At 42.0% G+C, this 24,002-nt stretch overlaps 2 protein-coding genes across 2 annotated transcripts in view; both read right to left on the reverse strand.

Moving 5' to 3' along the window:
* The window catches only part of LOC116357431 (tumor necrosis factor receptor superfamily member 13B-like), a 30,006-nt gene extending 15,244 nt beyond the window's left edge, over positions 1-14,762 (reverse strand). Inside the window, exon 1 of the mRNA XM_031804578.1 lies at positions 14,693-14,762. Coding sequence (XP_031660438.1) covers positions 14,693-14,762 — 70 coding nt within the window. The remainder of the gene's footprint in view (positions 1-14,692) is intronic.
* Positions 14,044-21,870, reverse strand: LOC109870558 (somatostatin receptor type 2-like). Its single transcript, XM_020461118.2, has 3 exons — positions 21,337-21,870; positions 18,580-19,376; positions 14,044-18,252 (listed from the first exon to the last, which is right to left on the reverse strand). The coding sequence occupies exons 2-3, from the start codon at positions 19,303-19,305 to the stop codon at positions 17,836-17,838; spliced, it is 1,143 nt and encodes a 380-aa protein (XP_020316707.1). The 5' UTR covers positions 19,306-19,376; positions 21,337-21,870; the 3' UTR covers positions 14,044-17,835.
* Between the last annotated feature and the right edge of the window lie 2,132 nt (positions 21,871-24,002).

The raw sequence follows: 24,002 nt of genomic DNA on the forward strand, positions 1-24,002 counted from the left end.
GAAATATGAATTTGCCTACCTTTCCCAAATGTTGAATGAGACCGTAAGTCATTTTCAGTGGTGTGTCATTTATACATGGTACAATGTCAGTTTCATGTCAAGTTCATGGAGAATGCAGACTTGGAGAGCAATATACCGTACGGTTCTTATATTGCACTAGACTTCCATTGACCATCTTACTATGCTATTTGAAAGAGCATGCACTCATCTGTCCTGCATAACCATATTCTGTTCATTTGCACAGGTGTTTTGCAGAATGACAATTGTCTGTTTTTAATAGTAATGTGACAGAGAGGTTACATACAGTATGCATGCATATCTGTTTCATAAGCGACCGTTCATAAATATTGCTATTTACTTTATATCCATGTTTATGTTTTCACATACATGCAAGTAGTTTGTAGATGAAGTTGTAATAACAGCGTCAACTCAGTGGCCTTGTGGTTAGTGAGTGTCCGCCCTGAGATCGTAAGGTTGAGCATTTGATCCCAGGCAGATTCATACTAAAGACTGTGGAAATGGGACCTGATGTGTCTCTGCTTGGCAGGTAGCATTAAGGAGATATAATTGGGGGGTAAGGCTCTGCTGTAGAATAGCCACATACTTTCCAGGGGCTATACTTGTACATCAAGCTGCCTCACGCTACAGACACAGGAGATAGGCTCCTGCTCTCCTATGAGCTGTTCCGGCTCGCTCATGCAAGGCTACTTAGGGGAGACCAGGGTTGGTTGTAATCATGGTTTGGTTGTATCATGGGTTGGTTGTATCATGGGTTGGTTGTATCATGGGTTGTTTGTATCAAGGGTTGGTTGTATCATGGGTTGTTTGTCCCTGTGCTTATTACTATCAATCCAGAGGGTACTGTGTAATAATTCTACACTTAAAATGTGTGAATTGTTGGAAAGAACTCATCCACCTGGTCAATTAATATCAGCATGACAAAACATTTCGGTGATGGGAATGTACTGTATGTGTTTTTCTATGCATTGATATTCATCACATGGGCTGAATACAACAGGTGTGGTCTTACGAGCCCTTTCCCAACAATGCAGAGTTAAATAGTAAGAAAAGTAGCAAAAATAAATAGGAAATAGGAACACAATAAAATAACAATAATGACAGGACTACCAGTACCGAGTTATAGACAAGGACTACCAGTACCGAGTTATAGACAAGGACTACCAGTACCGAGTTATAGACAAGGACTACCAGTACCGAGTTATAGACAAGGACTACCAGTACCGAGTTATAGACAAGGACTACCAGTACCGAGTTATAGACAAGGACTACCAGTACCGATTATAGACAAGGACTACCAGTACCGAGTTATAGACAAGGACTACCAGTACCGAGTCATAGATAAGGACTACCAGTACTGAGTTATAGACAAGGACTACCAGTACCGAGTTATAGATAAGGACTACCAGTACCGAGTCAATGTGCTGGGGTACGAAGTAGTTGAGGTGATTGAGGTAATATATAATGTACAGGTAGGGGTAAAAGTGACTAGGCAATCAGGATAGATAATAAACGGATGATAAACAGAGTAGCAGCAGCGGGTGTGAAAGTGTGTGTGTGTGTGTGTTGTCAATATGCACGTGTGTGTATGTTTTGTTTGCGTGTTTTTTTTTTTAAGGGGTTGGATCAGCTTAATATTGTGGAAAGATTGTTGCTTCCATCAATGTATTGTCTGTGTCATTTCCAATCCCCCATATATTTTTGGGGTAAATATATATATACATACATATACACATATATACATACACATACCTATATAGATATACATACTTTTTAAAGAATATACCTTTATTATTCCCTGCAAACCCTACCACCCCTCCCCCAATTGGAGTAAACTAATAAACACTTAGGCTTCTACCTTCCGATTATACCTTCAGATTATACATTTTATACACATTTTACAGACACTATCTATTTCTGATGTCCATCCAGTTTGATTTCTATTTGTAACTGTGCTATTTCACAACATTTATGAACCCATATACATTTTACAGACCCTGTATGTTTTACATTGGTTATCTTGATGTTCTTAGTCCCACCCTTCATTCCCCTTCAACCCCTCCCATCTATCTCTCAACACCATCCATTTTGGATTTCTATTTGCCATATGTTTTTCAACTGTGTGTGAGCATATGTTGTGTGTGTCTGTGTGTGTGTGTGTGTGTGTGTGTGTGTGTGTGTGTGTGTGTGTGTGTGTGTGTGTGTGTGTGTGTGTGTGTGTGTGTGTGTGTGTGTGTGTGTGTGTGTGTGTGTGTGTGTGTGTTGGGGTGTCGGTGTAGTAGTATGTGTGAGTGTGTGGTTAGAGTCCAGTGAGTGTGCATAGAGTCAGTGCAAGAAAAATACGAGTCAATGCAAATAGTCCAGGTAGCCATTTGATTAAGTTTTAAGCAGTCATGGCTTGGGGTTAGAAGCTGTTCAGGAACCTTTTGGTCCCTGTCTTAGTGCTCCAGTACCGCCTGCTGTGCAGAATCACAGAGAACAGTCAATGACTTGGGTGGCTGGAGTCTTTGGCAATTTATATAGCCTTCCTCTGACAACGCTTGGTATAGAGTTCCTGATTATGTTGGAGGGCACTGTGGTGTTGAACGCTGAGCTGTAGTCAATGAACAGCATTTTCATGTAGGTGTTCCTTTTGTCCAGGTGGGAAAGGGCATCTGTGGATATGTTGGGGTGGAATGCGAATTGGAGTGGGTCCAGGGTGTCTGGGATGATGGTGTTATTGTGAGCCATGACCAGCCTTTCAAAGCATTTCATGGCTACAGATGTGAGCAATATGGTAACTAGCATTATAGTTAGCATTTTTGCCAGGTTTGGGGATTGTTGTCACATGGACTGGGGTCTGGGGTTGTTACTATCAACCCCGTTATGAAAAGAAAATGGGGATTGGTTGTCGCAATCTAACTCATTTTAACAGGGTACATTGCCCCTGTCAGCATACAGTAAATCCCAAGCTCTTTTGTGCTTGTGCTATGAAGAGCTCACTTTGTTGCTTCTCTCTCACACACATGCATGTGCATACACACACACACACACACACACACACACACACACACACACACACACACACACACACACACACACACACACACACACACACACACACACACACACACACACACACACACACACACACACACACACACACAAGGCATAAAACACTGCATTTTCTCAGGAATATCGTTTGATCAATGAAAAGCTATTTTTAAGACTGTATGCCATATTGCTTTATTTCCTGTTACAAAAGGAATAAGCTACTAGCAAACATTGTGACAAGTTGACTGGCTAATAACTACATGTTGGAATTAGATATGAGGATAAAAAGGGTCCCCATTTTACCCTAAGACTTTGGTCTTTCTATACCTTTTTAAATGAGTCATACAAACTGGTGGTTTGGAATTCCCATTGTCAGAGCCTAGCCCATGATATATAGATGACTTACACTGAGCATACCAACAGTAGGAACACCATCCTAATATTGAGTATACTCTTCACCCCCCCCCCCCCCCCATCTCCCTTTTTTTGCCCATAGACTCTACAAGATGTCGTAAGCATTCGACAAGGATGCTGGGCAATGTTGACTCCAATGCTACCCACAGTTGTGTCAAGTTGGCTGGATGACCTTTGGGTGGTGGACCGTTCTTGATACACACAGGAAACTGTTGAGTGTGAAAAACCCAGCAGTGTTGCAGCTCATGACACACTTAAACTGTTGTACCTGGCAGTGGCTCCTGAGTGACGAAGCGGTCTAAGGCACCGCATCTCAGTGCAAGAGGTGTCACTGCACTCCTAGGTTCAAATCTAGGATGCATCACATCCGGCCATGATTGGGAGTCCCATAGGGCGGCCCACAATTGGCCCAGCGTCGTCCAGGTTTGGCCCGGGGTAAGCCGTCATTGTAAATAAGAATTTCTTCTTAACTGACTTGCCTAGTTAAATAAAGGGTAAATAAAACCTACTACCATACCCTGTTCAAAGGCACTTAAATATTTTGTCTTGCCCATTCACCCTTTGAATGGCTGTCACGGATCCCTTTGGAACTGTGTCATTAGGCACACCTGGACCCCATTCCCACTGATTGTAATTGTCTAAACGTGCACTTTGGTTTCCATTGGGGTGTAGATTATTGTTCCAATGTCCGTTGGTCTTGTGAGTACCTGTGCTGTGTTGTTTTGGCTTTCGTGCCGCTTGTATTGTGCAGATGATTACGGGTCTCGTCCCGTGTGGTATCATTGTGCGCTTGTGTATTTATTCGAGGTACTCCTCGCTCTTTTGTTTGGGTCTTAACCCTGTGTTTTGTATACGTGTTTGTTTGGTCTTCATCCCCGTGCATTTACATGGCACACTAATTTGTGTAAATAAAAAACACAATTACGCATTCCTGCGCCTGTCTCCCTGTCACGTTCGACATAAGGAATGGACCAAGCCGCAGCATGCGTAGAGTTACACATTTTAATAAATAGAAACTCACCAAACAAAACAAACAAGCACAAACTAAACATGACGTTCTGGACTACTCACAGGCAGCTACACAAACACAAGATCCCACAAAGCACAAAGGGGAAATGGCTGCCTAAATATGATCCCCAATCAGAGACAACGATAAACAGCTGCCTCTGATTGGGAACCATAACAGGCCAACATCGACATATAAAAGCCTAGATGACCCACCCTAAATCCCACCCCGACCTAACCGACATAGATAATAAAAGCTCTCTATGGTCAGGGCGTGACACTCCCGATGCCTTTATACCAACTTGACAATGGCACACATACACATTCCGTGTCTCAATTGTCCAATAATCTTTCTTTAACCTTTCTCCTCATCCTTAATTTACACTGAAGTGGGTTTAACAATTGACATCAATAAGGGATCCTAGCTGTCATCTGGATTCCACTGGTCAGTCTATGCCATGGAAAGACCAGGTGTCCTTAATATTTTGTGTACTCAGTGTATGTACAGTATGCTTTTGCTGAGAACCAACCCTGGTATCCCCTACTTACTTTAAAAACAACACAAATGCAAAGGAAGGGAATTTGCAATGACTTCACAGCTATACAGATCTGTGTGTTGAGTCACTGTGAAACTAAAACCGGCGACACATAATTGTACCCTCCTCTGCACCTGGTGTACCAGTTCTCTGTGTGCTAGTAGACATCATGTAGAAACAGGCAGCCTGTTTTTGAACAGTTCACCTACAGAAACCTACTAACTCTCAGAATAGGCCAACAAACAGATGTTCAGTCAAATAGGAGGAAGAAGAAAAACCCAAACAAGTCAACACACTTAATCCTCAACAGCACTGGAAATGCTAACAAATCTGTCAACCCAAACGAGTGAAGCCAGCCATTTTTAAATGGAACTGTTTTAATTGCAAATAGTAGTAGCACTAGTAATATTAGTAGTAATAGTAGTCGTAGTAGTATTAGTAGTAGTAACAACAACAGTAGCAACAATATGACATATTTACAAAAAACAGACATTTGATATGAAACCAACATAAATGCTACAGTGGATTTTGAACACAATAAGAAATCGAACAAATGATCTCAACCCAGGTATTCTCAGATAAACCATTTAGGATCTCACAATGTCTGTTTGTTTGGCTGTATGGACAAATAGCCTTCTTCAAGCCTAACAGAGTAAGTACAGTCAGGTCCATAATTATGGGCACGCTTGATAAAGATGAGCAAAAAAAACTGTATAAAATCAATTTTACAAATACTGAGCTATATTGTATGCTCCAAAAAAACGGGAAACAACATTATGCTATGCTATTACAGTTGCTCAGATAAAGAGATTTTGTTGAACAAGTTTATACAAAAAAAAAAAATCAACAACAAAAAACAGAGGGGTCTAAATGATTGGTACCCCTGTATTCAATAGTCTAGCACTCTACTCTTGCGAGGATAACATCACTGAGCCACCAAGGAGCTCTATTTTTACATCATCTGAACATAGCACTGGTTCCAATCCAAGTGCCAATGCCATTTATCAAACGTTAGCCAGTGCTATGGGCAGATAACATGAAATATGCAGTGCCTTTGGAATGTATTCAGACCCCTCGACTTTTCCACATTTTGTTACGTTACAGATTTATTCTAATCGTTTTTTTCTCCACATCAATCTACGCACAATATCCCATAATGACAAAGCAAAAACGTTTTTTTTTTTTATGCGTGCTAATTTATTACAAATAAAAATGACATTTACAAAAGTATTCAGACCCTTTAATCAGCAGTACTTTGTTAAGCGCCATTGGCAGCGATCACAGCCTCGAGTCCTCTTGGGTATGACGCTTAAAGCTTGCCACAAATGTATTTGGGGAGTTTCTCCCATTCTTCTCTGCAGATCCTCTCAAGCTCTGTCAGGTTGGATGGGAAGCGTTGCTGCACAGCTATTTTCAGGTCTCTCCAGAGATGTTCAATCAGGTTTGCCTAGTTAAATAAAGGTTACATATAAATAAAAAATCCGGACTCTGGCTGGGCCACTCGAGGACATTCAGAAACTTGTCCTGAAGCCACTCCTGCATTGTCTTGGCTGTGTGCTTAGGGTTGTTGTCCTGTTGGAAGGTGAACCTTCGCCCCAGTCTGAGGTCCTGAGAGCTCTGGATCAGGTTTTCATCAAGGATCTCTCTGTATTTTGCTCCATTCATCTTTGCCTCGATCCTGACTAGTCTCCCAGTCCCTGCCGCTGATAAACACCCCCACAGCATGATTTTGCCACCACCATTCTTCACCGTAGGGATGGTGCCAGGTTTTCCTCCAGACATGACGCTTGGCAATCAGGCCAAAGAGTTCAATCTTGGTTTCATCAGACCAAAGAAACTTGGCTCTCATGGTTCTGAGAGTCTTTAGGTGCCTTTTGGCAAACTCCAAGCAGGTTGTGATGTACCTTTTATTGAGGAGTGGCTCAGAAAGTTGTCCTTCTGGAAGGTTCTCTCATCTCCACAGAGGAACTCTAGAGCTCTGTCAGAGTGACCATTGGGTTCTTGGTCACCTCCCTGACCAAGGCCCTTCTCTCCCGATTGCTAAGTTTGGACAGGCGGCCAGCTCTAGGAAGACTCTTGGTGGTCTCGGCACTCTATGGACAATTCCTTTGACCTGAGGGTCATGGTGGTGCATTTCCAAATCATGTCCAATCAATTGAATTTACCACAGGTGGACTCCAATCAAGTTGTAGAAACATCTCAAGGATTATCAACGGAAACAGGATGAGGCTGAGCTCAGTTTCGAGTGCCATACCAAAGGTTCTGAATACATTCTAATAAATTAGCAAAAAAAAATAAAACCTGTTTTCACTGTCATTATGGGGTATTGTGTGTAGATTGCTAAGGATTTTTATTTTTAAAATCAATTTTAGAGTAAGGCTGTAACATATTAAAATATGGAAAAAGTCAAGGGGTCTGAATACTTTCCGAAGGCACTGTAGCTCTTTGGCCAAACTCACCAGTGGTGGGTTTGGCATTGAATAACAGAAGCATATGCATAAAAGTAACTCATACTTACGGTAAAATTTGGTGTTATGACGCTAGTCCTGGGGTCAACAGCATCATTAACTTTACCAAGTTACCAAGACATTTTTTGCCATAAACCTGGTTACCTCGGCCAGTGGATCTTCCAGCAACACAATAACTCCAAGCACGAATCAAAATCCACAAAGGAATGTTTAATTTACCACAAAATCAACATTTTGCAATGGCTGTCTCAGTCTCCAGACTTGAACCCCATTGAAAACCTGTGGTTTGAATTGAAGAGGGCAGTCTATAAGAGCAGGCGAGGGATATCATGGACCTGGAAAGATTCTGTAAGATCCTTCCTTACATGTTCACCAACCTATTTTTCATTTTCTTTTAATGTAAAGGCTCAGCCTTGTTATCCTCGCAAGGGGAGGGTGCAAGAGTGTTATAAAAAACATGGGTGCTAAAAATGTAGAAACATATCTTTTTGAAAGGATTTTTTATTACTTGTTAAACAAAATCCACTTTCTCTGAGGAATTGTATTATCAAGGGTTCCAATAATCATGGACCTGATTGTATATCCAGTGTATCCACAGTGGTTTGTCTGACCATTGCAAAGTAGTTTGTATATCTATATCTAGCTAATATCCTTGGAGCGATCACATTACATAATTTCAAAAACTAACCATGTGAGGGAGACATTTAGTAACATTTTTGGTGATATCTCAACCAGATTTGACGTGTTACAGTAACCACCCACTGGGCAAATACTGGTTGAATCAACATTGTTTCCACATCATTTCAACCCCACAAATCTATGTGATGACATTGAATCAACGTGGAAAACTGATTGGATTTGCAAAAAGTCATCAATTTAGAGGCATTTTGTGGGGTTTTTTTCACCAAATTTCTTATCTAAATCCAATGACATGGAGAAAGGTTTTGTTAATTTCATGTTGAATTCACATTAGATGACAACTCAACCAAATGTAAATCAAATCTAGGTGTTGCACTGATGTCTGTGCCCAGTGGGCAGGTTTCCTTCCAACCTTTTTATGCAAGTAAAGTACATGTCGGAGAAAACTTTTCATGAGGGGCCTGATGGAAACTGCTAATTTGTCGGTAAACTTTCCAAATGTTGACTAAACAAAATACGCTAGACAAGGTTGAGTCTTTGATGTCGGTAAAATGTATTGTGTGAGAAATGGTGGTGGAAATGCTTTTATGAGCAAATATTGATATAATAACAATTATTTTAAAGTAAATTGGAGTCACGCAATGATATTGCTAATTTCCAATAAATATTGAGGGTTTTATTCTGGTGAGATGATGAACAATTCTTGGTTTCTGTTTAACAAATAAAAATAATCTAGTTATTTTGTTCATAATAATCTCATTGTGTATAGTAGGTAGCCTACCCGCACTGTATCTACGAGTGCGAGGTGTTGACTAGAGCTCATGTGCCAAGGCTAGCATGGACACATTTGTTATTGTCACGCACTGACCATAGAGAGCTGTTTATTCTCTATGTTGGTTAGGTTGGGGTGTGATTAAGGTTGCGTTATCTAGGGGAATTATATGTCTATGTTGGTCTGGTATGGTTCCAATCAAAGGCAGCTGTTTATCGTTGTCTCTGATTGGGGATCATATTTAGGTAGCCATTTCCCCATTGTGCTTTGTGGGATCTTGTCTATGTATAGTTGCCTGTGAGCATTATTATAGCTTCACGTTTTGTTTGTTCGCTTTGTTGTTTTGTTCTTTGAAGTTTTCTATTCCAAAACAAAGGATGGAAACATACCACACTGCATCTTGGTCTACTCCTTATGACGAACGTGACAGTTATACAACATTTTTTTTGTGGAAAAAAAAACATCAGTAAATACCATGGAAACCCATTTAACTTGTATTTTTTATTCGGTACATGGATACATGGAATTTAACCGCAAAAGTTTTTTTTTTTGTGCATTACGTCATCATGCAGCCTTTTACGCATAAGTCAATTTGATGGAAACACATTTCCTTTGGAATTTTTTTATACAGATTTTTGAATATTCACATTCGCTAATTGGATGGAAATCTAGTTAGTATTAGCCATTCAATATGACCTCAACACATTCAAATACATATTCCTCCATTTCTATGGCCATTGGGAGTAAAACAGAACCTCTAAACATCTTTCTAATAATAGGCTAACTTTGTGCCACTGCTGCTAACGCAAACTCTCAAATAAAACTAACCAACCATTTTACATGTACAGGGTTTCAAAGACAACAATCTGTAAAAGTGTCAGAGAAGATGACAAAATAAAGGAAACACCGACATAACGTGTATAAATAGGGCATTGGGCCACCATGAGCCAATGGGGCGGCGCACAATTGGCCCAGCGTCATCTGGGTTAGGGGAGGGTTTGGCCGGCAGGGATCTCCTTGTCCCATCGCGCTCTACCCACTCCTGTGGCGGGCCGGGCGCATGCACGCTGACACTGTCACCAGATGTACGGTGTTTCCTCCGACACATTGGTGTAGCTGGAATGCTGTTCATTGACTATAGCTCAGCGATCAACACCATAGTGCCCACAAAGCTCATCACTAAGCTAAGGACCCTGGCACTAAACACCTCCCTCTGCAACTGGATCCTGAACTTCCCGACGGGCCGCCCCCAGGTGGTAAGGGTAGGCAACAAAACATAAGCCACGCAGATCCTCAACACGGAGGCCCCTCAGGGGTGGGTACTTAGTCCCCTCCTGTACTCACTGTTCACCCACGACTGCGTGGCCAAGCACGACTCCAACACCATCATTAAGTTTGCTGTAGACACAACAGATCACCGACAACAATGAGACAGCCTATAGGGAGGAGGTCAGAGACCTGGCAGTGTGGTGCCAGGACAACAACCTCTTCCTCAACATGAGCAAGACAAAGGAGCTGATCCTGGACTACAGGAAAAGATGGGCCAAACACGCCCCCATTCACATCGATGGGGCTGTAGTGGAGAGGGTTGAGAGTTTCAAGTTCCTTGGTGTCCACATCACCAACAAACAATCATGGTCCAAACATGCCAAGTTGTGAAGTTGTGAAGGGGGCATAACAACACATTTTCCCTCTCAGAAGACTGAAAAGATTTGGCATGGGTCACCAGATCCTCAAAAAGTTCTACATCTGCTACATCGAGAGCATCCTGATGGGTTGCATCACCGCCTGGTATGACAACTGCTCGGCCACCGACCGTAAGGCGCTACAGAGGGTAGTGCATACGGCCCAGTACATCACTGAGGCCAAGCTCCCTGCCATCCAGGACCTATTTACTGTCAGAGGAAGGCCCAAAAAATTGTCAAAGACTCCAGTCACCCAAGTCATGAACTGTTCTCTCTGCTACCGCACGGCAAGCGGTACCAGAGCACCAAGTCTACGTCCAAAAGGCTCCTTAACAACTTCAACCCCCAGGCCACTGCTGAACATTTAATCAAATGGCCACCCGGACTAATTACACTGCTGCTACTCACTGTTTATTATCTATGCATAGTCACTTTACACCTACCTACAGGTAAAAAATTACCTTGACTAACCTGTACCCTCTCACATTGACTTGGTACCGGTACCCCCTTTATATAGCCTTGTTATTGTTATTTTATTGTGTTAATTTTTATTACATTTTTTACATTTGTTTATTTAGTAAATGTTCTCTTAACTCGATTAAGGGCTTGTAAGTAAGCGTTTCACGGTAAAATCTACACCTGTTGTATTCGGCACGTGACAAATAAAATTTGATTTGATTTGATTTGCTCCTTTGAGACCCCTCTCTCAAAGTCACTGAGATTTCTAGACCACTGAGATCTCTAAAATGAAACTGGGCATTTTTATACATGACTCTAAGCATGGATTTGAATTGCTTAATGAACTCAGGAACCACACCTGTGTGGAAACACTTGCTTTCAATATACTTTGTATCCCTCATTTACTCAAGTGTTTCCTTTATTTTGGCAGTTACCTGTACATTGTAGTGTTCTGTACATTGTACCTGATAACTGTCTTTGGTCAGTACATTATGACCCCAGTAAATTACGACCACATACCCCAACTATTTCTTGCCCCAGTAGACTACCTCATATAACATTTTAGCACTTTGAGGTTTTTCAAGAAGCGCATTATCAATTAAATGTATTATTATTATTTATTATAACTACATTAAAAAATACTCTTTATCACAACAATCACAATGCCTACATGTAATAATTTCACTTGCTGAGGCAGGGATAGGCTCTGTATTCAACTGCATTTGTTAGCCTGAGTGCCAGTCTGTTTATGCTATCATGCCAACTCCTTGTCACTCGTTGCCAGGTCAGATATGTTTTTTTTTTACAATGACAGCGGTGGAGTTGGCAAGAGCACAAACAGATCTTGGACCAGGCTACTGCACTGCACCTCGGAGCGCAAGAAGAGCAGCTGATATTGAGAAAAACACTGTGAGAAGAATACTGTTGGTCTGATGATGAGTACTGCTCCTTCATTTCACTGACATTCAATAGTATATTACCCCTGTATCGTTTAGAGTTCAACCACTTGTGACACTTGAACCTGAGAGACAGACACTTGACATGATGGAGGGGATGGTATGGTTTGACCTGTGCATTTTGCGGTTTCTTTTAAACATTAACATCCTGTTTACTTAATGGAAAAGAATGTGAGTACAGTGTATGACCGTGTTCGACCCCTTCCTCTAACTCTCTGTGGCTACTTTGTTCAGTTAGTAATCATTACATATACAAATGTATTGTATATATGTCATCTCTCCAGACGACCATCTATAATATAATGCTTGTTTAAGGTTCAGGAGCGTTCACTGGGCGCTTCCTTCACTAATTAAGTCGATTTTAACGGAACACTAGCACAACTGATACGTAGTAATGAATAGACTAGATAGATAAATATGTGCACATTGACACAGTGTTTTGTACATACCCCAATCGTGAGTTATGGTTAACAGAAAGGGTGAGTGATATCAAGCGGCAGTCCCACACACACACGCATAAACACACACACACACACAAATTGCTCTGTATTACGAAAGTGCAGTATAATTACTGTCCAATAAACTATAATCCATCTGAGAACTCACACGTGACAATAAACACATTATGACACATCATTAACAACATTTTACACGGCGCTTACGGTTTGCAAGCTGAAGGAAAGCAAAGCGACCAAGAGAGAAAGATTGCTCCCACTTAGAGGACAATAGTGCTTACTGTAGACGAATATATGACCTCATATCTTATATCTGTCCTCCTTGTTCTCATTTAAGACCCCCTGCTCCTCTGTAACAGGAGCAAGCATTGGTAACGGAGAATCCTAATGGTTGTGAACTCATCACTTGTTCTCCTCAATGTGTCTGGAACTGTGTCTGTGTGAACGTGTGTGTTTGTGTGTGTGTGTGTGTGTGTGTGTGTGTGTGTGTGTGTTTGTGTGTGTGTGTGTGTGTGTGTGTGTAGGAACAAGGTAGGGATTCAACGATTTATAGACAGTTCATTTTGAACAGTGCACCCAAAGGTTAGCACGTTCTAGCCCTTCACAAATGAACAACACATAGAGAGAAGGCTTAGGTTCCATCCTCCCGTGTGCTATACTAAACCCTCATCCTCTTGGGTTAAATTTATCTACAGGCCTACATAACCTACTGTACATGAGCGAGAGCGTTCTCGCGCCTCTGGCATAATGATGCTAATTACAATGCATGATTTCACCACTTTAATGGGCTGTGAAATTTGTGGCTCGCTAACACGTTAAGGCCTTCCAGAGAAAATACATGAGATACACACGGGCACACACACACACACACACACACACACACACACACACACACACACACACACACACACACACACAGGAAGGCAGGCAAGTACATGGGCACACACACACACACAAACACATAACCATGGATTCCCCATCCGTACACATTGGAGAGATAACAACGTTGCCCTTGGACTGTGGTATTGAAGCCCACCCATCTCTCTACCAACCAAAACACTGCAGCTATAGCTCCCCCGCTCCTTTGGCTAGGTATCATCACTCCATGATGCAATGCTGTTCATTCAGAAAACATCAGCGTCACTCTGAAAGCATAGAATTGACGCTGACACACAACTCCTTCTGCTGAGTATCAACAAGATTGGCCCCAAGACAATGGGAAAATGTTATACCAGATTATGAACTGTATACAATAGCTGTATGAACCGCCCATGTCAGAGACAGTGTGTGTGTGTGTGTGTGTGTGTGTGTGTGTGTGTGTGTGTGTGTGTGTGTGTGTGTGTGTGTGTGTGTGTGTGTGTGTGTGTGTGTGTGTGTGTGTGTGTGTGTGTGTGCTTTTGCATGTGTGAGGTGAAAGGTTCACGAACAGAAGGGATCAGTCCTGCCTGCCTTATTACAACACTATCATATTGACAAGGATAGGTTGTGATGCAATCTGACACGGTTTGGGAATAAGTAAAATCCACAAATGAGAAAGATATATCTAGAGAGACCTAAACCTGCAGGCGGGCTGGGCCTTTCCAATTATTTACACTACCACTGGTCAGCAAACATATTTAAATGTGTTTATTTGGTTTCGACATTTGAAAACAAGGATGGTCCAATTTGGGCTTTCATGGAGATACAGTCAAGCCTTCCAACTACTCCTGTCTCATTCCTGTGCTCCCCACTGCCCATGAACCTTGGCACACATGTTTTGAATCCCATTATCAAGAACCTAAAAAATCTGGTCCCAATTCCGAAATTGCCTTCAACAACCAAAGTGCTTCTTTCTCCGCATTAACATCTAATCATGTCTACCCGGCATCACAGATTGACACATCAGCTCATTCAAAACTCTGAGGGTTGACCATAATATTCCCAACACCCACTTTTTTTAGGTATCTGCAAACTCACAGCTTTGCTAAAAAAAAACATTTCCCTTCATTTCCAGTCGACCCCGCTAAGTGTCCAGTCGAGAAGTGCTTAGATCTTAACCCCTATCTGAAGGGCACAATCTCCAGATAATACGACATACTACAGAATGTTAATCCGCCTTCCTGGGCAACATATCATTGAGGGTATCCACACCTCATCATTTTGCATGAGGCATAGGTTCATTCAGTTCAAAATTTTGCACCGTCTCCATTACTAAAATGACAGATTGGCAAACATATATCCAAATGTTGACCCCTAAGTGTTTGAGATGCCACCAGAGTCCAACGACTGTTGGACACATGGTTTGGTCATGCCGATCTTTGTGTAGGCTTCTGGGGACCCCATTTTTGAGGCATTTCCACATATGTGTAATACGACTCTTAGCCCCAACCCATTCAATGCTATTTTTGGAGTGCTTCCCCTTGATCAGAATGTTACCAAGCATCAGGCGAATGCGAAAGCATTGGCCTCGCTGCTGGCGCGCTGCCTTGCCCTCTTTCACTGGAAGTCTGCAAAGCCGCCTTCCTTACGCAGTGGGTTAAGGACTTAATGTCATCTCTGCCTCTGGATAAAGATTAGGTACACTGTGCTTGGGTCCCGACAAAAGTTAGACTAAACCTGGTCTCCATTCATACAATACGTGGAGAGCCTGTCTTTTACACAGTGTCACTTGTATATTTTAGTAAGCAGTCATGTCTGTTCTAGTGGCCACATGTTGTGCTGATAAGATTCAACTATAATTATGAATTTGATGTCACTTTTTCCATTGTTTTTGTTCCTATTACTGTTAACGTTTTGGTCCTATTTAATTGAATTTTCTGTGATAACCTTGTATGATACCTTGGTGGGTGGGTGGGAGGTAGGGATGGGTGAGTGGGTGGATAGGGGTTGGGATGTTGTACTGTTTTTCTGTTCCCGTATTCTGAAATTCTATCAATAAAGGAAGAAGCAAAGGGACAAAAAGAGCAATAAACCGATAATAAGCTATTCTTTTCATTGCTGCTACCACTCCTCTCTCTCATTCGCATGCATGCTCTCTTATTCTGCCCATCATTGGCTGTGCTAGCATCTAAGGTCTGAGCCAAATATAAATCAGAGAGTAATGACTTTCTTCAGATGAATGGTAGTAACAAGGCGCAGTAAACATAGTGTGTGATCGAAACTGAACTGGGTTTTACAAGGAGAACAAACACACATCACAGAAAACCATTGTCTACAGTGCCTTCAGAAAGTTTTCATACCCTTTGACTTATTCCACATTTTGTTGTGTTACAACCTGTGTTACAATTCAGAATGTATTAAATATATATATTTTTTCTCACCCATCTTCACACAAAACTGAGTAATGACAAAGTGAAAACATTTTCAGAAATGTTTGCATATGGATTGAAAGTTAAATACAGAAATATCTCATTTACATAAGTATTCACACCCCTGAGTCAATACATGTTAGAATCACCTTTGGCAGGGATTACAGCTTTGAGTCTTTCTGGGTAAGTCTCTATGAGCTTTGCACACCTGGATTGTACAATATTTACACATGATTCTTTAAAAAATTATTCAAGCTCTGTCAAGTTGGTTCTTGATCAAGTCTTGCCATAGATTTTCAAGCCGATTTAAGTCAAAACTGTAACTAGGCCACTCAGGAACATTCAATGTAATCTTGGTAAGCAACTCCAGTGTGTATTTGGTCTTGTATTTTAGGTTATTGTCCTTCTGAAAGGTGAATTTGTCTCCCAGTGTCTGTTGGAAAGCAGACTGAACCAAGTTTTCCTCTAGGATTTTCCATGTGCTTAGCTCTATCCTGTTTCTTTTTATCCTAAAAAACTCCCTTGTCCTTGCTGATGACAAGCATACCCATAACATGATGCAGCCACCACCATGCGTGAAAATATGAAGAGTGGTACTCAGTGATGTGTAGTATTGGATTTGCCCCAAACATAATGCTTTGTATTCAAGACATAAAGTTAATTTCTTTGCCACATTTGTTTGCAGTTTTACATTAGTGCCTTTTTGCAAACAGGATGCATGTTTTGGAATATTTTATTCTGTACAAGCTTCCTTCTTTTCAGTCTGTCAATTAGTTTAGTAACTACAGTACAAAGTTGTTGATCCTCAGTTTTCTCCTATCACAGGCAGTAAACTCCGTAACTGTTTTAATGTCACCGTTGGCCTCATGGTGAAATCTCTGAGCGGTTTCCTTCCTCTCTGGCAACTGAGTTAGGCAGGGCGCCTGTATCTTTGTAGTGACTGGGTTTATTGATACACCGTCCAAAGTGTAATTAATAACTTCAACATGCTCAAAGGGATATGAAATATCTGTTTTTTATTTTTATTTTAACCATTCAATAGGTGCCCTACTTTGTGAGGCATTGGAAACGCTCACTGGTCAATGTGGTGGAATCTGTTTTTGAAATTCACTGCTTGACTGAGGGACCTTACTGATAATTGTATATGTGGGGCACAGAGATGAGGTAGTCATTCAAAAATTATGTGAAACACTATTATTGCACACAGAGTCCACGCAACGCATTACCGTATGTGACTTGTTAAGCACTTGTTTATGTTTGCCCTAACAAAGGGGTTGAATACTTTTTTTAAACGTTGACATTATGGGGTATTGTGTGTAGACCAGTGACACACACTCAATTGAACACATTTTAAATTTGTGCGGGAACACAACAAAATGTGGATAAGTAAAGAGGTGTGAATACTTTCCGAAGGCACTGTATATACATCCAGACGGGATTGTCTTGTTTGAAGTCAGAGAAGCTTCACGAAGGCAGTCTCCTGGATGCAAAATTCAAAAGTCTCCAGCTTCAGTCAAAGGGGATCTGACTTGGTGAGTAACATCTTCCTTATCAATAAATAAGATGCTTTATCAAAGGTGTTCTTTCTCTTATATCCTGCTCTCAAGACAGTATGAATCAATCCATGTCAATGAAACATGATAGGACATAATTTTTGTCTTCTTCAAATCAATCTTTTTTCTCTGTTTTCCAAGACGAATCTTGACAGGTATGTTGTAAAAGACAGTATGGACCCCCTTGGTGCCTGGGCCACTGCCCAGCAGTTTATATGAGAGTGATGTTAATATGACTAGTCCATTTAACTCGTCCACATACACTCTGGTAGTGGGCAGAGGACCATCCATCTGTTCAGGGTGACGATACTCACAAGCAGCCCCACGGCCACCTCAGATGAACCGAGTACTATGCAGATTTCATACCTGCACACACACACACACACACACACACACACACACACACACACACACACACACACACACACACACACACACACACACACACACACACACACACACACACACACACACACACACACACACACACACACACGCGTACACATGCAAGCAAGCACGCACACAAACACTGTCTCACACACTCTGGCAAACAGGTCATATACTGGTCTGCAGCTCGCCGTTGAGCAGCGCTGCATTGCGCGTTTCGGCGGTGACGTCTTTGACCATGCGCGTCCGCTCCATGCGGCTGTCGCTGCGCTCCGCCTCATCCAGGCCCGCCACCTTCTTCAAGCACAGAACGTTCTGAAAGCTCTTCTTGAAGTTGTCTGACAGGAAGGCGTACAGGATGGGGTTGGCACAGCTGTTGGCGTAGCCCAGCACCACCACAAACTCAAAGGTGCTCTTGAGGACAGGCGTGGTGTTGATGGTGCCCGTCACCGAGGTGACGTTGAACACGTAGAAGGGCAGCCAGCAGAGCACGAACATGGCCACTACGATTGACACCATTCTGGTCACCTTCCTCTCCGAGCGCTTACGCTTAGTTGAGCCCACTCGCATGCCTGACGACTTCACCTAGTGGCCGGGGAGAGAGGGGACACATCCTTTGTTATTGGTACTACCTTCATCGATGCCGCAACTGTACCTACAGTGCCTTCAGAAAGTATTCACACCCCTTGACTTTTTGCACATTTTGTTGTGTTAGAGCCGGAATTCAAAATGTGGAGTCATAAGTCATAAGTCAAGCGGGGTGTGAATACTTTCTGAAGACACCGTCTCTCTATAATTCTAGATTATAGGTCAATAAATACTATATCAGAATAGATGGGAAAACTTCACCAAAGAAGTAAAAGATGAATGAACTTGAGAATAAAACACCATTAATAGGGAGGAGGAGCTCACCTTGACGATGATGAGCAGGTAACAGAGGCAGATGATTGCGAGCGGCAGGAAGAAACCCAGGAAGAAGGTATAGAACATGAAGGCCGTCTGATAGGCCTCCTGAGGCTCTGGCCACACAATGGTACACACCCACGCCTCGTTCTTATTGGGCATCAGACCACTGAAGATCATGATTGGCAGGTTGACCAGCAGGGACACTCCCCACACGGTCAGGTTGATGATCTTAGCCACGCGTGGCTTCCGCCACTTGGTGGACTTTATGGGGTGGACCACGGCCAGGTAGCGGTCGATGCTCATGACTGTGAGGCAGAAGATGCTGGTGAACTGGTTGAGGCAGTCCACGGTCATGACCAGACGGCAGAGCACGGAGCCGAAGGGCCAGTGGACCAGGGCCAGCTGCATGGCGATAAAGGGTAGACTCAGCATACAGAGGACGTCAGCCACGGCCAGGTTCAGGATGTAAATGTTAGTGACTGTTTTCATCTTAGCGTAGCGCAGGATGACATAGATCACCAAGGTGTTGCCCGTCAGGCCCACGGCGCAGACCATGAAGTAGATGAAGGTAATAACCACGGAGCTGGTCTTGTCGAAGACCTGTTGGGTCTCGTCAGGAGTGTCATTCCGGGACCCCAGGTCGGACTCGTTCCCTGGGAAGTAGCTGTCATAGTACAGGGGCTCGGGGAGGGAGAGGTTGGGGGATGATGGGAGGAGAGGCCAGAGATCCATACTGACAGGGACGAGGGCTGGGTTGGGTCTGTTTCAGGGTTGAGATAGGGGACACTAGTGTCACATCCCACCTGAGTGCACAGTACATAGAGAGAGAAAGAGAGAGAGAGAGAGAGAGAGAGAGAATGGAGAGAGAGAGAGAGAGAGAGAGAGAGAGAGAGAGAGAGAGAATGGAGAGAGAGAGAGAATGGAGAGAGAGAGAGAATGGAGAGAGAGAGAGAGAGAGAGAGAGAGAGAGAGAGAGAGAGAGAGAGAGAGAGAGAGAGAATGGAGAGAGAGAGAATGGAGAGAGAGAGAGAGAGGAGAGAGAGAGAATGGAGAGAGAGAGAATGGAGAGAGAGAGAAAGAGAGAGAGAGAGAAAGAGAGAGAGAGAGAATGGAGAGAGAGAGAGAATGGAGAGAGAGAGAGAATGGAGAGAGAGAGAGAATGGAGAGAGAGAGAGAGAGAGAGAGAGAGAGAGAGAGAGAGAGAGAGAGAGAGAGAATGGAGAGAGAGAGAGAATGGAGAGAGAATGGAGAGAGAGAGAGAATGGAGAGAGAGAATGGAGAGAGAGATGACAACAGAGCAACACCATGGTGAAGGAGAATACATTCCTTCCAAGCACCATGGCAACTGTTAGCCTATACTATATAAGGGTTTATGACTGTCTTTCAAGCAACATGAAGTTACTTAATAAAGCCTGCCCATCACTTATAGGCCCCCACACAATACACTTGCAGGCCCCCACACTCCTCCTGTAGGGCTTTCTGTGTGTTTTTTCAATTTAAATTTGAACTTTAATGTGTTGAACGGTTGGGACTTTATAGCCTTGTGTCTCTTCCACTGTGTCTAGCAGCAGCTATGTGTCCTGTACATACTGATGACATAGTTGATTTAATTGATCTGGATTGGACAAACAACCTCAAGTTGATGTTAGACCCTTTGGAAAAACAGCCATTGATTCCTCAGCAGAAATAAATGATGGATAGGATCAGCGCTATGCTATAGTTTTAGGCTTTTTTTTGGGGGGGGGGGTATTCCTCTGGGTGTTGTAATGAAACTACTTTCTGATGCAAATGATTCAATTGTTTTGCAGACAAGGACCAGACAATGGCAAACTAATGTTGAACCCATTCATTGCCTATGTGTTTGTGGTTGCTGATAGATGATTTACTTAGAAAAACAAAACCATTGGGAATGTTTCATTTTGGGATAAAATATATTTGCAGGGCACAGGTCAAGATTTGATGTTGTTATTGTTTGGCATCTGTGGATCCGGGTTTATTGCGCAAATGCAGGCATTCTATTGGATTGTCCTGGAGATGAGGAGCTGGGTGCACTACATGGGCAACCTTTGCGCTCTAATTACAGACAGTGGCAGTAATTTTCTTAAGAGAGGTTTTGTTTTTATATTATAGATCTTTTTAAAACGTACTCAGTAGGCAATTGTGAGAAAAATGACTAGATTGTTTTTTGTTGATGCAGAAATGAGATTAAACTTGTTCAGTATTGATTATATTTATTTTATGCAGAAGTATTGGTCTCATAAATGCAAGGTGGTTATGATTAGTCTGTCTTCTATCATTCTAAAATATTTCTCACGCCAAAACAGACTTCACATTGTAATATTTTTTGTTCAATATTGCAGGAGAGGTTATTTTATATGAATTTATTGTTTGATCTGTTTGGCTACCAAAGGTGGACAATAACATTCAATTAATTGTTTAAGTCAAGTAAAATTGTGGTACATTGCAGGCATTAAAATTCTACAACACGCACAATGGCACACAAACGCGCACGAGAAATAACCTTGATTAGACTAAAAATATTACAGATGCGCTGTTACAATTTACTTCAGGTAGAACATTTAACAGAAGGTGTCAATTGAACTAAAGTTTCCGACAAAAAAATATATACATTAGTTATTCATATGGTAGACTATTAGTATTATTGAGCATGCCTTTTGCAAAATCCAAGATCACAGTTAATTGGCTTATTATTTGTTAATAGCACATGTACAATTTCAAGATGTATGTACAGGTTAAACTTACCTTTATTTGTAAACTTTAACGTCACATTAGATCCATTTTGGAATGGTTTAATTTCAGCCAAGAGTTTTCTGACCATCACTGACAATCCAACGGAAGGCAACATTCTGCCCTGTGGCTTACACTTAACATATAATGCACCTGTTCTCCCATTGCGCACAGTGGTATCTTGTGCGCCAAAGTGGTGACGGTCATTGCCACATAACAGGTATGTCTAATATGTCAAATAGGCAATATAGTATATATTACATTTTTCTTTGAAATACCTCAGCAATACAAAATTGTGTAAATCGTTTGTAGATAGTTTTGAATAACTGATGTATCCAAAAGTAGCTTACTGGCGCTGAATCCGTGGCCAGAGCTAATGCGAAATCTGTTCTAGCAGGAGGACTGATGCACAAAGAAGAGCGCAGCCTGTTCAGCGCTCAGATGAGCGGTGCATTCACTTCTGCGATCAGTGGAATTGGATGATGGATGAGTGCGCGTTTTCTTCAGGTTTCGTCTCTGCATGCAGATGGAGCTGCGGATCCGCTATACTCTCGCCCCCTCCTCCCTCCCCTCCTCACCAAACTCCCCCAACAGGGTTAGGGTTGTGCGTCAGTGTCTGGACATCGACCTGCGTGGAGGAAACTGCCATAGAGTTCCTCGCTCTCATATTTTGTAGGGGGATATGTGCTCATACTAACTAATGACCTTAATTGTAACGGTTGTCTCAGTCACCCAGACCGGAGCATTTTCTGTGTTTATATGAGAGCTACAATACGACAGATTGAGTGCAAAACTCTGTTCTAGCAGGAGGACTGGTATTTATTTTATGCAGAAGTATTGGTCTCATAAATGCAAGGTGGTTATATTGAACCACGAAAGGAGAAATTCTACTGAAAAGATTTGGTAGCCACAAGCGTTCTCTAGACCTAAACACTGTTAAAAGCCTTGAAAAAAGTAAACAAACTCTCCAGTAAGCCTTCACCCACCAAGACAACAGTTTTGGAGTTAACATAGAGCTGATATCAAAGTAAGTGTTAACTGTTAGCAATGGAGAAAGCCACATGGTATATACATGTACATATTTTTTAAGGTCATGCAATCCTACTAATTTTGCCATGGGGCAGAGAAAGAAAATGTGCACTTTTACAGCTAATTTCCTGCAGTTCTGCCAATTTTGCAATGGGATGGAGAGACATTTTTGCAGTTTTAAAGCTAATTTCCTGCACTTTTACACATTTTGCCAATAATTATACCATGTTAATGATATCTGAGTGAGAGTGACTAACCAAATCAATGGGGGCCCCCTGGAGGTCAGGGCCCCTGGGTTCTTGCCCTGCGTGCCGTGTTGGTATTCGGCCATGATTACTACAAGTTTAGATAGCTGGCTAGACTAACTACCAATCTAAAAATTGTTAGCTGACATGACTAATTGAGTGACTGTCAATGACTGACATAACAAGATAAAAACTGCTGAAGCACAGTCAAATGTTGAAATTGCAAATTGTGTATACTACTATTCTAACTCTCAACAGTAAATTGAGAGCCCTAGTGGCCGGGGGCCCTTCGGAGAGAGAAAAAAGGAATTTCAATAGTTAAATGCACTTTGAGATGAACATTGAGGGATGGAATCTTATAAGAATGTTGAAAAAAATACTATAAGAATCTACTCATGTCAATTCTATTCAAAAGCCTATACAATATAAATATAATATAATTCAGGTAACTGGTACCTTCCCTCCTGCCACAGCAGACACTGCCAGTTTTCAATTCCAGTAGTGACTGTGGGTCTCTCTACTCTGGAACCAACCTGGACTCAGGGGTAGACATACTAAACTAAAATCTGGGACACTCAAATTAGTATGATATGTTATGTTTGGTATGGTATGTATTAATATGTGGTTGTTCATCATCTATTTTGTATGATATGTTACAAATGACAATTCATACAATATGTTACGAATTTGCAATACATATGTTACGAAATCCAAGTTGTTGTGGCTAACATTAGCTAAGTGGCTAGTTGGCTAATGCTAACATTAGCTAGGTGGCTAATGTTAGCTAGGCTAAGGGTTAGGGGTGAAGGTTAGGGTTAAGGTTAGGAGTTTGGTTAAATGGTTAAGGTTAGGCTTAGGGGAAGAGTTAGCTAACACGATAAGCTGTTGCAAAGTAGTAAGTAATTGCATAGATGCTAATTAGCTTAAATACAAAAGTTGTCCGTGATGAGAGTCGAACCTTTGGTTTGCTAGAAGTTTGGTTGCTAGAAGTTTGCGTTATACACCTTCCTTCCTTCCTTCCTTCCTTCCTTCCTTCCTTCCTTCCTTCCTTCCTTCCTTCCTTCCTTCCTTCCTTCCTTCCTTCCTTCCTTCCTTCCTTCCTTCCTTCCTTCCTTCCTTCCTTCCTTCCTTCCTTCCTTCCTTCCTTCCATCTCTCCCTCCTTTAATGTATGCCTTAAGTAATCATCTGTCTTATGTAACCATATCATACTAATTTGAGTGTCCTGCTGGAACACATACATCTACACTGTAATGCCAAAAACCTCCATACCCCCCAAACAGCCTGCCCACCCATTCCAAGGTGTCCACCAGGTCCTAAAGCACATGTTACCCCTTTTTTTTACAGCCTTCAATTTCACAATTCTTTGACCATCAAAAGGTTGGCGGCTAGACCAAAAACATTCAGGG

This window comes from Oncorhynchus kisutch, linkage group LG25 (genome assembly GCF_002021735.2).
Source record: "Oncorhynchus kisutch isolate 150728-3 linkage group LG25, Okis_V2, whole genome shotgun sequence".
Classification (NCBI taxonomy): domain Eukaryota; kingdom Metazoa; phylum Chordata; class Actinopteri; order Salmoniformes; family Salmonidae; genus Oncorhynchus; species Oncorhynchus kisutch.